The sequence below is a fragment of the Nanorana parkeri genome, unplaced genomic scaffold, assembly GCF_000935625.1.
Source record: "Nanorana parkeri isolate BGI_ZX_2015 unplaced genomic scaffold, ASM93562v1 scaffold3020, whole genome shotgun sequence".
Lineage (NCBI taxonomy): Eukaryota > Metazoa > Chordata > Amphibia > Anura > Dicroglossidae > Nanorana > Nanorana parkeri.
The window spans coordinates 7,037-20,590 of NW_017309288.1; the positions used below are offsets into that span (position 1 = coordinate 7,037).

Consider the following 13,554-nt stretch of genomic DNA (forward strand, 5'->3'; position numbering starts at 1 on the left):
GCGATACCCACCCCACAGCAGGGGCAGGGAATGCACTGATTGGACCAGCAGAGGGGTTGTCTGTCACAGTTTTGAGTAGGCTTGTGGGAACTCGGGCAAACTGGGTTATTGTGTGTATCCCATAGCACTCCTGCCTTGTGATAATGTGAATGTGTATCAATAAAAAACATATTGGTATCCCGATTGGAACGCCAGTGACTTTATTTTTTTCTTCTACAGGCAAACTGGGTTTGCACCAAGCCCAAGCTCATTGCTAATTAAGAGTGTGAAAACTCTTAATTAGCAATTAAAAAAAAAAAGTATGTGAAAACTAATAGCAACCAATGTAAGACAGATAATATATTTGCCATGGATTTGTATATGGTTTCTTTACCATGCCCAGTTAGAATTCTATGACTAAGCCGTGATGATGAAACGCGTAAGTGCTGATCCATGGGATCCTTATACCACAATGGGTTGCGGTGATTGTAAAAAAAAATCTTGAATTTGGTGAAGATTCAAACAGAGTGCAGTTGTATCCTTAATGTAGAATTGTTGTTGCTTATGTGTTTTACCATATTTTTATTACTATTTTTCAAATATAGGCGCAGTACCTGTGTCAAGTTTTCTAAAAGGAAGCAGAGTTGCTGTGGACTCTAGAGGAGCAATCTATGTAGACCAGGTATACTGTATTTTTCCTTGTATAAGACTATACTTTTTCTTAAAAATATTTACCTAATAATGGAGGGGCGTCTTATACACAGGGGGCCAAGAGGAGAACCGCGGTTGCGAAACTGCCGATTCCTCCGCAAACTAGCCTCACGAGTGAAACTTCCGATTGCAGAGACAAGCTAACAGGTTTCCTCCAATCATGAGCCTTATGTACCTGACGTCAGCTGATGCTGCGGAGAGCGTGTAGCCAGTGCCCAGATGCAACAGGGAGCCCATAAAAATGTCGGAAAACAAAAAAAATACTGGTACCAGTAAGCGGCTGTCTTACTCTGCAAAATTTTAACTGGATGTAATCAGTTATGCAAAAGAGCATGGGAAATATTGATTTCTGAATTTTGGGTAAGAAAAGTGGAGGGCGTCCTATACATGGGGGCGTCTTATAGACGGAAAAATACGGTATGTTCATACCAGTGCATTATTGTGTTTAGTGATTGTTACTATAGTCAGTGTTCAGGTCTTGCATATGATCTTTCGAAATGCATTGTTTAATATCAAGCTCTAAATGCGGATTGTAATGATCATGATTACATATGACTGTTTAAATTAATGAATTGATCCTGCGGTGTGGTCTATGACCAGCTCAGGTGCATATCATTGCAGCTTAGGCATAGCAGAGAATTTCCTTATGACCGTAGTTGGGCACACTCCATTCTGTTGGCCTTACAGAAGTTTTTCAGGAATTTGACATCGAAAGCAAATCTCACCCATTCCTGTGCTTGATTATTAATTTACACCGATGTGTCAGGGACCTAGATATAGGAACAGGAAGAGCTGCTCATCCTAGTTGGGACCTACACTAATGAAGCAGAATACTGTAAAACAGACGAAACTGCAGACCTAAACAGAACAGCACAATGTCCTCTGTAATTGCATATTGTTTACAACTAACCTGTCTCACACTGTTACAAGGATAAGGATGTCTGACACTAGGTCCATTTTTAATAAGCCATTTAGAAAATGTTTGAGTCCTGGTGTTTCTTTGATCACAGTGAAATGTCTTCAAATTGTTTTTGGGATCACTTTAAGAAGCTTTGTCATATCTTTTACTGGTGACTTTGACCTGCTTTGACCTCCATTTTAACCTGCATGTTTCCTTCTAATCTGCATTAAAACTGTTTTTGCATTCCCATTGTATGGAGGGAAAATCAGTTCTTTAAGGAAAAAAAAAGCCTATGTCGCAGGCCCAAACTCAGCTTGCCTTTATTGGCCAAAGCGTACTAGAAAGCAGATGCTAAAAAACCCAGCCAACATCTCTTTTGGCCATACCTAGAAGCTTTCCAGTGAGGTCTCTTTTTTTTCTTTTCTCATGATCTGTGTAATTGTGCTAATCTAAAGTGTCTTTATTTCCTCAGTTCATGCGCACCAGTGTTCCTGATGTCTTCGCTGCTGGGGATGTTGTGTCATTTCCTCTGCCCATGATGGAGGGACACAGAGCCAATATTGGACATTGGCAGATGGCTCACTCTCATGGTAGGAAATATTATAGAATATGGATGTTGATCTTCTCAAAGCATATGCAGACAACAATTCAGACCCGCTCTGTGATAAAAAGGTAGCTGTAAACATTGTGATGTTCAGTGTCCAAATGAACTAGCTGTATGTAATTAGGCAGACTGGGAGCAAATTGAATGACTAAATCTGTTTTTATTTTAGCGGATTTAATTCAGTTTTAGGTTCTCAGAGGAACTCCAGAAATGTTATACACTTTACCGGCCTTTACCCGACATGCATCTACTGTTCCATGCATTGTGGTTGGACTCCCCATTACCACCAATGGGGTTTTCTCTGTTCATTTCTACTTTATGGTTTATCAGCCTAGATGCACTGATTTCCATCCCCCTGAATGTACTATGACTCTGACGTTGGTCTGGCAAGGTCCACAGATATGACTGATTGCCTACTAATATTAGCCAATTAGTGCCTGAACTATTTCAGATAATCAGATATATTTGACTGGCAGATCCATAACGGAAAATAATTCACAAAACAACAGTGTGTGTGTGTCATTGCATCAGAACAGGTGGGAGGGGAAGCTGTGGGCCCAGGGTTTAATATAGTTGTGGAAGTTGGCTGTTTCAGTATATCATTGTCTCTACTGAAACTCCAGTTCATTAACCCCTTCATGACTGAGGCCTTTTTTTAATTTTTTGTACCCATGTTATATTCCACATTTTAGGCCGGAAAATTACTTAAAACCCCCCAACATTATATATTATAGATTACAACATGTCATGTGTTCATCTTTTAAGCTTGATACCTGCAGTGCCAGTGTTCAATATTTGTATAACCCACTTCAATGCTCATCCTGCTATTAACAGTAAACCTTAAGAACCAATTATCACCACTGTGCTTCAGTAATGCATGTTATATGCGTTTGTTATAAACGGCACCCCAACATACATCCAGAACACATGTGAGGCCCAAAACATGGTGCCCTGTCCTTTGCACTGCAATAAGATTTTAAATGGGATGTTTAACGCCATGCGTGTCAAGTGTTGTGCTGTGAATGGGCCCTTATACAAATTACCTTTTATGTAAAAGAGATTCTCGTAACACAAATATATAAAGTTCTCATGTTTGTACCATATTTACATTTACTTTCAATGCTGATTCAGCCTATTTTTATTTCCCAATTTTAGCTAAAGAGCAATCTGCTTCAAGGATTGGGGGAGTCGGTTCTGTTCAATTCCCCCCACTGTATGTAGAAAACAATTGATCAAAACTGGAGCAGATTTGCACTGCAGCCAATCATCTTCTTTTTCTCATTTTCAAATCTTACCTGAGCAAATTGAAAAGAGATGCTGATTGGCTGCCATGGGCAACTGCTCCAGATTCTGTTTGCTCCAGTTTTGCTAAATTGCCCCCAGTGTGTATTACACTCTATCACTCCCCAGTGACTTCTGCTCCAAAGGGTGTTACAAAGTGCACACTTTTATCATATGATGTAGATTAGTATACAATATTGCTTTTAAAGTCATTACATTTATTGAACATCCCGTTGCATTTTCTAATATACTGTATGTTGCCCAAAGAGTTGCCTCCAAGGAATATGAGAAGACCTTAACAAGTACTGCAAAATATTTATTTAACTTCTCTTTTTTTTTTTTTATTAAAGGATAAAGAAATATTTTAAAGTGTAAACAGATATGGGGACCAGCCTTAGAAGATTGAATTGCCTTGGTTGATTTAGGCTTACCCTTCTATAGTTAACTTTCCATACTAGAGATTACCCTAAGAATTTAAAAAGATCTGGGGCAAATGGGCTGTAATTTGGTTTCTGGTATTCCTCTGGATATCTAATTTCTACTGTTTTAGGTAGTTTTATGATAACCTGATATATACCACCCTGAAACAATACAAGACACTGCAAAGGTTTCGGTTTTCTGTAAGTGTAAACTTTAATTACATATAAAATTCAGTAAAAAGCATTTATAAAACTTTTTTGGCACAAATAATATAAAAATGCATATAAAGCATCAGACTGAATAATTATTAGGTAGTTGCAAAAGAGAAAAGACCCTTACCAAACCAGAGTATAACTTTTTCTCTACATGCTGCTGTTGCTTTGTGGAACAAACCATGTCAAACACCCATTCCTCTTTCCCGCTCTGAATAGAAAAAGGCCTGATATCCTTTTGTTAATAAATACATGGGAAATTATTTCCAGCCTGTTAAGTCCTAACCTAGGGTAGCCAAGGTCACAAAGCAGGCTGCCCCTTGTTCCATTGTCATTCCTTTTCTGTTTAAGGATGCAAACCTACAACAAAACACATTTTAAACCATTTGTAAGATTTTAGGTATATGTTAGAAAGTCCTTAAGGGAATGTTGTATGGCCTATTCTTTCTGTGATTCTTGGATTTTGATGGTGAACCAAAGAGAAAACACCAAAGTCAGTAGTGTGCTGTGGTGCAGAGTAGCTGTAGTGAGAGGTGGTCAAACGGAGAGAGAATCTTTATAAAGTAAAAAAGCAGCACTAAATAGAGTAGTGCATATGTAAAGACATGACAATACTGCTTCCCAAACTTTGAGGGTTTTCAAAAGTTCCTCCTCTGTAGTTGAGATGAGTAGAGAGTTTCTCATCTTCAGTGGATAGAGAGCAGCCTAAAGAGAGTGGTCCTGTTGTTGCCACTGTGTACAATGTGATAGTACGTGATGTTTGTATCATTACAAAGGATAAAGGAGATGGTTTGTATTACTCGCGCAGCAGTTTTGTGACCTCCTTTTACTTTGGTACCATAAAGATGACCTGTCTGAAGTTATGCAGCAGCTACAAGGGGAAGGGGTTGTCAAAGACTTGATTAGAGACCAAAGGTGCTGAGGTCTGGAAAGAAGCCGCAAAGAAGAGAACCAGAGAGTTGACCACATCTGTGACCTGACCACATCTGTGACCTGCTGAAAGAAGTAGTAGAAGTAGCCCCATTCACACCACGGCGGAAGTGTTTCAGTGCTGATCAGCGCATTTCCATTGAAATCTGTATGAAAAGCAAGCTGATCAGCACGAAAGAAGTAGCCCAGGCAGAATTTTGGGCGGCAGGCGGTTTGGATCGCGCTTAGGCACTTGGTTGTGGGGACCGTTCATACAATGGAATTGTGCATGTCGGCGGTTCAGCGCCGACAAATCCGCGCGACTTATTATTGTATTTTCAATGCGAGGTTCAAAATATAAGGTATACACCACCATAGTATCTCTCCCACTCCAACGCCCTCTAACGCATTTTACCTACTGGGCTTCATCATAGAGGTGAAGTTTCTAAGGGCTAGTTCACACCAGAACTGCATCAAAATGGCACACGTCTGCACAGCTGCAGTGCGATGCCTTTTGCCGCTATTTTATCACGATTGGGGGGGGGTTGCTTAAAATGGGATTTCAGTTGCGTTTGCATGCATTTTGATGGCGTTCCGTCGTGTTCTGATGCCCCTTCAATAGAAAGGATCACGTCTGTCTCACAGGTGATGTCTAAGTAGTTAACCCCTCAAAGTGACTGACTTAGTTGGAAATAAATTCCTAATACCAGATAGGTGAAAACTACAAAACAGCATCACGCCCCTTCCATAGAAAGGATCACGTCCTTCTCACAGATGATGCCTAAGTAGGTAACCCCTCGAAGTGACTGACTTAGTTGGAAATAAATTGCTAATATCATACAGGTGAAAACTACAAAACGGCATCGTGCCCCTTCAATAGCAAGGATCACAGTTCCGATGGAGCAGTGAAGACTAGAAACAAACCGACATCACATAAAAATACATCCGTTAGTCTTCACTGCAGCAGACCTAAGCACATGGTTACAAACTTTTCTCAAAGTAACAATTCTCATATAGCGAGCCTGCTAACACAACATCTCTACTTTCTCCATTTGTACACAACACATTCTGATACTAACTCTGTTTTTGAATACTGTTGTCTGGTCTATCCACCTGGGAGAATAAGCTTTCCATTTATGGCCAAAGTGTGCAGCTAAAATGCCTGGAACTACTGCTCTATTATAGCTCCCTACTGACCAGCAGTCCTAGAGAACTCATAGTGCTTTATTATGGTTCCAGGCCCTACTGCACAGCACTCCTTGAAAACACATAGTGCTAATGGAAGTGCTACATGAATGGTACCATACCAAGCTGTCCAGCAGTTATACAAGGAGTCTGAACATTGTGTGATGATTGAATTGACTATACTTCATTATGATTATTATATACAGGATCTCCCACTTGCCTGTAATAAACACACGGGTAGAACATTGTAAAGCTTTACCTGAATGTAGTGAGCACACTAAGATGCGGTACATGCACACAGTATGAGGCGGATTATAAGCAGGAAGAAAACTAGTACTAGACTAGCACATCTTCTCTACTGGTTGATACAAACCAGTATTCTCATCACATTTTTAATTCCTTTGCATTTCCTTTCCACATTTAAAACTAGAATCCTACCGATGTGGTTAATGTTTGCTTTCTGTAAAGGGGAACAAATATCCAGAAATTGTTTGCATTCAAAATACAAGCACTGAATAAGAAAGGCACATGGATGTTGTTTTGTTTTTTTCTTTGCCCCCTTCTATTTGTAACTTTCAGAAGAACCATCCAATATACTGTCCCCTTTGTCAGGATCCCCATTTACTTCTCCCTTCTCGGTAGTATTACCTATTGCTTTGTGAAGGACTGGCATCCTGATACGCTATGTAATATTTTTCTTTTGCTGTTTGGTTGTGCTGTTTAATTCTTTTGGTATGTTCATTTATACTGGGGTTTTTTTTCTTTTTCATTGTTACTGTATTTTATTTAATAAAAAAAAAAAAAAAAAGGCACATGGAGGGAGAATGCATGTTCTATGTCCACTGCGAGGTAGGCATTCATGAAAGTAAAACTCCAGCCACTGGCTGCATTCCTTTGCTGTGTGTTGGAACTGTTGCACACTTTTAATTTAGATAGCAGTGGCTATCTAGGTTTTAAAAATGTTTCTCATTCATTATGTATAAAATGTAGTTAAATTGAGTAGTTCGTGTATCATTGGAGGGAGTCGCAGTGCATAAAATATACAGAAGCTGTGAACTTTTGCTTGCAGGCCGGATTGCTGCTCTGAATATGCTGAACAAGCACATACCTGTGAACTCTGTACCATTCTTCTGGACGTCTCTGCTGGGGAAAAGCATTCGTTATGCAGGTTTGTGTGCCGCATTTTATTTCTCAGATTGACAACTGCCTTTTATTGTTGCGCACTCCATCCAGAATTATTTATTTATTTTTTGTTTTAGACTGGATGAAAAGCATTAACATTTTTATATTATATAGAGGGCACAAAAACAGCAGTTAGTTTGAAGTAAAAGATTCAAAGTCTGCTTTTTGCTGTTGGGTGCAAGCTTTGCTCCCCTCTGCTATGCAAGGGTTTGGGCCTGCAGAAAGTAATGAAGCAGTATTATACAGCACATGGTGCCAGACAACCAGATGCTGGGCTGAAAGGCTGCCTTTTCTCTTCAACCACACAGTAAGGCCTGGATCACACCTGAGCGTCACACCTGAAGTCAATGGCGACTGTTCACACCTTAGCATTGCTAAGAAAGTGCCTGTCGTGCGAAAAGATGCAGGAGTTTTTTAGGAGTTTTTTAGGAGTTTTTTAGGAGTATGTCGCACGGTTTTGGTCCCGTAGACATCTCTATGCAGGGAGAAATTGACATTTGTAAAAGCAAAAACGCGCAAAACAAAATGTGCAAAACTCCTAGGTGTGCACCTGTCCTATATCTGCATCTCCCACTAGGCGACCATAGGGAAGGGACCCATTAAAATATAACTATAGAAGCTGCCACTGCTTACTTGTTTTTAAAGGTGTATGCTCCACAGTCATCCTGGTACTTTCTTCACTACTTTGCCATTGATGCGCAAATGGTAATGTGCATTAAGACTGCTCATTCATTCGTATGGGCTGGCAACACACCAAAACAGACCAAAATGCACATGCACCATTTTTTTCAATGCAGTGCATGGAGCATGTGCCTAGGATGCGCGTTGGGTTAGCAAGTTGGCGTACCATTGAAAATGAATAGCACTGCAATGTGCTAGCGCACGTAACATACATTAAACAAAGTGCGTTATGGTAATACGGTACGCATGTTCCCGCTAAACACTTTGCTTTTCTGAATGGGCCCTTGGGGAATCAGTGATATACAAATGAAACCTTTGAATCATCCATTCATGGCAGAGCATTTGCACGCATTGTACATATTAGGATCTTAAAAGCTCTCTCTGATTTTAGTTCTCCTCTTTAATTGGGACCTGACTTGTAGGCTAAGCCCAGCCACCTGACAGGAAACTGTTCAATAAGAGTGCTCATGTGTCCAGGGAGGTACTCTCACTGGGTAGGGGTATGGCAGATGTGCAGGCCTCAGCTCAGAAGCTGGGAAAGTCAAATCAGACTGAACATTACCTGGTTCACTGAAGACCAAAGAACAGGTCCACTTTTCTCTCTGCTAGACCAATAGCTTTATCATGTAAATTGGAAGCACAATACATAGGAGCCTTGACGCCTATCGCACACTAGGTGCTTATTTGGGAAAGCACCTAGTGTGTGAATTATGTCACTATGTCGCCCAGAAGAAGGGACCCTGCGTGGCCCCGAAACGTTGGCTGTTTGACGCATGTGACGATTGAATAAAAAGTGCTTTACTTTTTGCACATATCGAGTGCTGGTGACTTCTATTATGGACTGTATCTGACACGGCGCCATCCGTGTTGTCACTTCAAGCACCAACCTCTCATCCAAGGTCTGTACGCTGTATGGAGTGCAGGTGATTTCGTATTATTAATTTATAAATCATTCACACACACATAAGCTGGCTGAATGCCGTTCATACACTATACTCGCCACTAGGTGGAGTCAGCGAGCATATGAATTTCTTGTGCTCCTCGGCTCCATCTAGTGGACATATGCTGGCTGATTTGCACAGCATTCTCTTCACTAGATGGAGCTGAGGAGGATAGGAATTTCCAGTCCTTATTGGCTCTATCAAGTGGTGAAAATGCTGGGCAAACGGTATTCAGCCAGCACATGTCTGGGCAGATGAATTATAAATCATTCCCTATGTTTTTGCAATGAATCTAGCAGTAGTATCAAATACACGTAATCTTCTACCTGGCTGTCTAGATGCTGCTAGGATTGCTGTCATACACTGCAGTAGCATATATCATTGTATCATTCTATTTCTTAGATTTGTACAGGATGAAAGGGATCAGAGGATTATAAAATGGGATTGCACGTCATCTTTAGCATATGCATCATATTAAACGTTTCATGGCAGGATTAGGAGGGATATGTTAGAGTGGAAATCACACATTAGTAAGGCCTACAATGTTACCTTCATCAACACATGACTAAGGACAAGGACTTCACTGCTGGGCACTGCTCGTTCCATTCCAGGCTCATCCTGTACTCTTTTTTTCTTACCAGGATTCGGTGAGGGTTATACAGAAATCGTTATGAAAGGGACCCCGGAAGAGATGACGTTCCTGGCTTTTTATCTGAAGTAAGCAGATGGGTATTTCCAAAATATACCGTACAAAAAAATAAATTTTTTAAAAGGGTTAGCAATAGATTTCCCCAAACCCCCTACTAAAACCTTCATGACATTTAAAACCTGAACGTGCCCGGCCTGCAAAGCTTTTCATGTTCTCCCTTAAAGTGGACCTAGCATCAGATATGTTAAAGGAGAACTATGAGGTGAGTGACTTTGACTCTACCTCATAGTTCGAGCCGACGTGTGACAATGAAACTGTCACAGGTCGGCTCAGTAGATCGGGAGGTGAGCGAACACATACCGTCACTTGCTCACTTCTCGATCCTGTCCCTGCAGAGAGCCATGACTGTCACTCACGGCTCCCTGCAGGGATTCCCCCCTCCCCGCTTCGATCCTCCAGCGCTGACTGGCGGAACGGACGGGGGAGGGGGCGGGTACAGCTGGCTCTGCCTCTAGATAGGCAGAGCCAGCTGTCAATCACGCAGCTGGGCGGATCTCGACAGTAATGTCAGGATCCGTCCCAGCTGCGGCGGTCTCGGTATACCGTGAGCTGTAGCTCGCGATTATACTGAGCTTTAGGTCACGGGAGGACGCTAGATTATGTCCTCCTGTGACCCTTAGGAGAACTACGGGGAAAAACACTTACCTCATAGTTCTCCTTTTAAGTGCCTTCCTGGTAAATTATGTGCAACACTAACCGGTAATTTTTTACCTCTTAAGCTGGCCATCCACTATACGAATTTCCAGTCCCCGTGTGTAATTGATAATATACCCCCATGAACTGTTATTTGTGTAACATTATAGACTGTTATGTTTGGAACATTGGTATTATTAGAACAGATTGCATATCCTTTAATTCTTTTTTGTTTTCTTACCTCCTCTAGGGAAGATATTGTGGTTGCAGTATCAAGCATGAACTTTGACCCTGTTGTATCACAAGTGGCTGAAGCCATCATGTCTGGCAGAAGATTCACCAAGGAGGAAGTTATGTGAGTACCGATACACTATTAAAGGTTCAGTCTACATAAAAGAGATATGCTAGTCAGAGGTGGAACCCGGGTCTTAGTTACCCTCCTTTCATCTTAGGAGTTCCTGCCATAATTGCCAAGTTTTGGTGGTTCCTGTCCAACTTTCACATTCCAGCACCTTTGCATTCTCCAAAATCTAAAATAAATGAATCAGGCAGAGTGGGAATTCCTCCTAATGGCAGTGCTTTTGTGGTAGTCTGTGACTTGTCACACGATCATGTAAGCACATATGGGGGTGTGACTAGAGATTTTGTTCATGTGTCCAGGCAATAAACTCCCTCTGCTGGGCACCTGGTACATCCATACTGCTTTAATATCCACTGGAAGGCTAGAACCTCTGGTCACCTAGCCAAACCATGCAGTCTTGAACACAGATTGAATTGTAGTGCTGGCTGTAGCTTTAGGCAACCTTTTAAAAGGCTTCAAGTCATGCTGAAGGTTGTCAGACTGCTAAAAGCTCTTTAAAAGCTACAGCCAGGATTTCCATGACAGTCTGCGATGAACACTTCAGATATAGTACTTAACAGTATTAAGGGCTTCTAGAACATCTGCTCAGTATTTTTGAAACGTTTGATGTTAAGAAAGTAAGATTAAATAATGCTTGTGTATGGGAATGGTGAGGGCTCCTGAATATTAGTATTGGAAGCCCAATAAAAATGGTGTTAAAAGATGTATTAGATGTATTAGATGTGTTAAGATGTGTTAAGTGGATAGATGGCCAATACATTTTTGTTTTGGATGAAGTAGGAAGGGGTTAAAAGTTTTTGTTTATTTTTGCTGTTTGTTGGGGAAATTTCCCTTCACTTCATGTCCTGATGATACAACAAAGTATGAGGAAATCTCTCCAATTTGGACAGAAACTCCCCATTAGACAGTTTTCACTAAGTACTATGCGATGTACAAATGTCATGAAGTAAACAAAACCTTCCGTTCCTTCCCTGTCTTAGAGAAATTCTCCTTCAATTGTATCTCACATGCTCCCCCTCCTAGACACTGCAGCTCCCAGTGGTAAGAATTCAATGACGGGCAGCACTGTCAATTCAGTAAGCAGTGGGCAGGACTAGGTGTGGCCATGTACTGATTGGCAAGCTACAGGATAGTGAATCAGCAGTGACAAGGCTGATAGCCACGCCCCCTGCAACATTTTTTCATAGCCGCATGAGAGTGACAGCTCTGCCCTGAATTCATTGTCCTCCCATCACAGGGAGCTGCATTAGGTGGACTTCACTGGCAGGACCAACAGGTATTGGTGGAACTTTGAGGAGAGACTAAGAGAAAGGTGTAAGTGTATAAGTGGTGAAGCACATTTTGAGGAGGTGCTATTTTAAGCACCTCCTCATTGGTCCATTTGTAATGCTGAGAGATATCATCTACCTATAGGGAGTCTAAAAAGCCATGAAACGTATATAGGTTTAGCTGCCTGTATGTCTTTATGTACTATAACCAACAGTTTTCCGGAAAGGTCATTTCTGCTTATGCATGGTTTCATCACATGCTCAGTTTTGGTTGCCCAGTGTTTGTGACCGGTTCACTTTACGCTGGGCTCAGCAACACAAACATTACAGTCGGCTAGAACACTTACCGTGGAAGTCCCTTCCATCCACAATAATAGAAAAATGGCTGTAGCTCAGGAAGCAAGTGCAGGGACAAGACATACATATGTAGAAGTTCCATGGCGTCTACCTTTTATGTTCTCTCACTGCCAGTGAAGTCTAATGTGTTTTCAGAAAAATCCTCAATTTGCATGCAGAGTTCTTGTCTCCCTGCTTAATATATTCTACAGAGTAACTGCCCTACTGTTACTAACTCCTGCTGGCCACCATTGGATATCATCTGGTTTACATCTCCACCAAACCGCACTCACAATGATTGCTTTGCTGTTACCCACCCTTGGCCGATGTCTAGTGTACATGGTCTGCCTGCTGATTTGTACGCTGATCCTTGCTTGGTAACGGTAACAGGCCAATGAATTTCACACACTTTCTATCCCCTTCCTTCCAGATTGTACATGCTGTTCTGTTCTTACCAACCCTTCCTTGTTATCCTGTTTATACTCCTTCCTTTCCATTGTACACCCTTACTATCCTTGGTCATTGTGTGGTTTATACAACCTACCTGTCACAGGGTTATGATCACTTATCAAGTTATAAACCCCAATTTTAGAAAGGAATTACATTAGAATGGATGTTATTTGAAATTGTTTCCCTGAAAATTGTCCTTGCTCTAGAAATGCTTTTTGATGATCCTAGAAAAATATCTGGCCCTTGGTTCCTAAACAAACGTATCCCCATTTTGGGAGAGGTGCTTTCAGAGTGAAGGCATTCTTTTTTTAATGCATTTTTGTAAGTCACCGATGTGAATTATAATGAACTTCGGTGATATGAACTGAAGATATGAACTTCAGTGAAAACAAGTACAGGAAGACACTTAAAGCGGACGTAAACCACTTTGTACATTTTTTGGTTTTGCCCTAATGGGGGAAGTATGCTTACCTTACAAGTGTGCCCTTATCTAGTGCTGTTGGATTGATCTTTCGTCCTCGGCTCTGTCCCCTGCTTCCTCCATCTCAGCCACCAACACTTCCAGGTCCTCAGAAGTCCTCTTCAGCCATTGGGTGGCCACTGATGATGTAACTCCTGCACATGCTCACAGGAGTTCTATGCTCTCCGGCATAGGGGATGAGTGTGTACACTGCAAGGCTCATGTGCCATACAGTAAATATATTTCTGGGGCAAAGAGGAAGAATTTTGTTTTGACAAAAGAGATTTTGCATCTGCCAGTAACCCCCCGGCCTCCTAGTGATTTTTATATA

General features: G+C 41.3%; 1 protein-coding gene across 1 annotated transcript in view; it reads left to right on the forward strand.

Moving 5' to 3' along the window:
* Positions 1–13,554, forward strand: part of LOC108802670 (apoptosis-inducing factor 3-like) — a 21,897-nt gene that overhangs the window by 5,630 nt on the left and 2,713 nt on the right. The window contains exons 3-7 of the mRNA XM_018574525.1: positions 585–661; positions 2,064–2,181; positions 7,272–7,370; positions 9,648–9,723; positions 10,599–10,703. Coding sequence (XP_018430027.1) covers positions 585–661; positions 2,064–2,181; positions 7,272–7,370; positions 9,648–9,723; positions 10,599–10,703 — 475 coding nt within the window. The remainder of the gene's footprint in view (positions 1–584; positions 662–2,063; positions 2,182–7,271; positions 7,371–9,647; positions 9,724–10,598; positions 10,704–13,554) is intronic.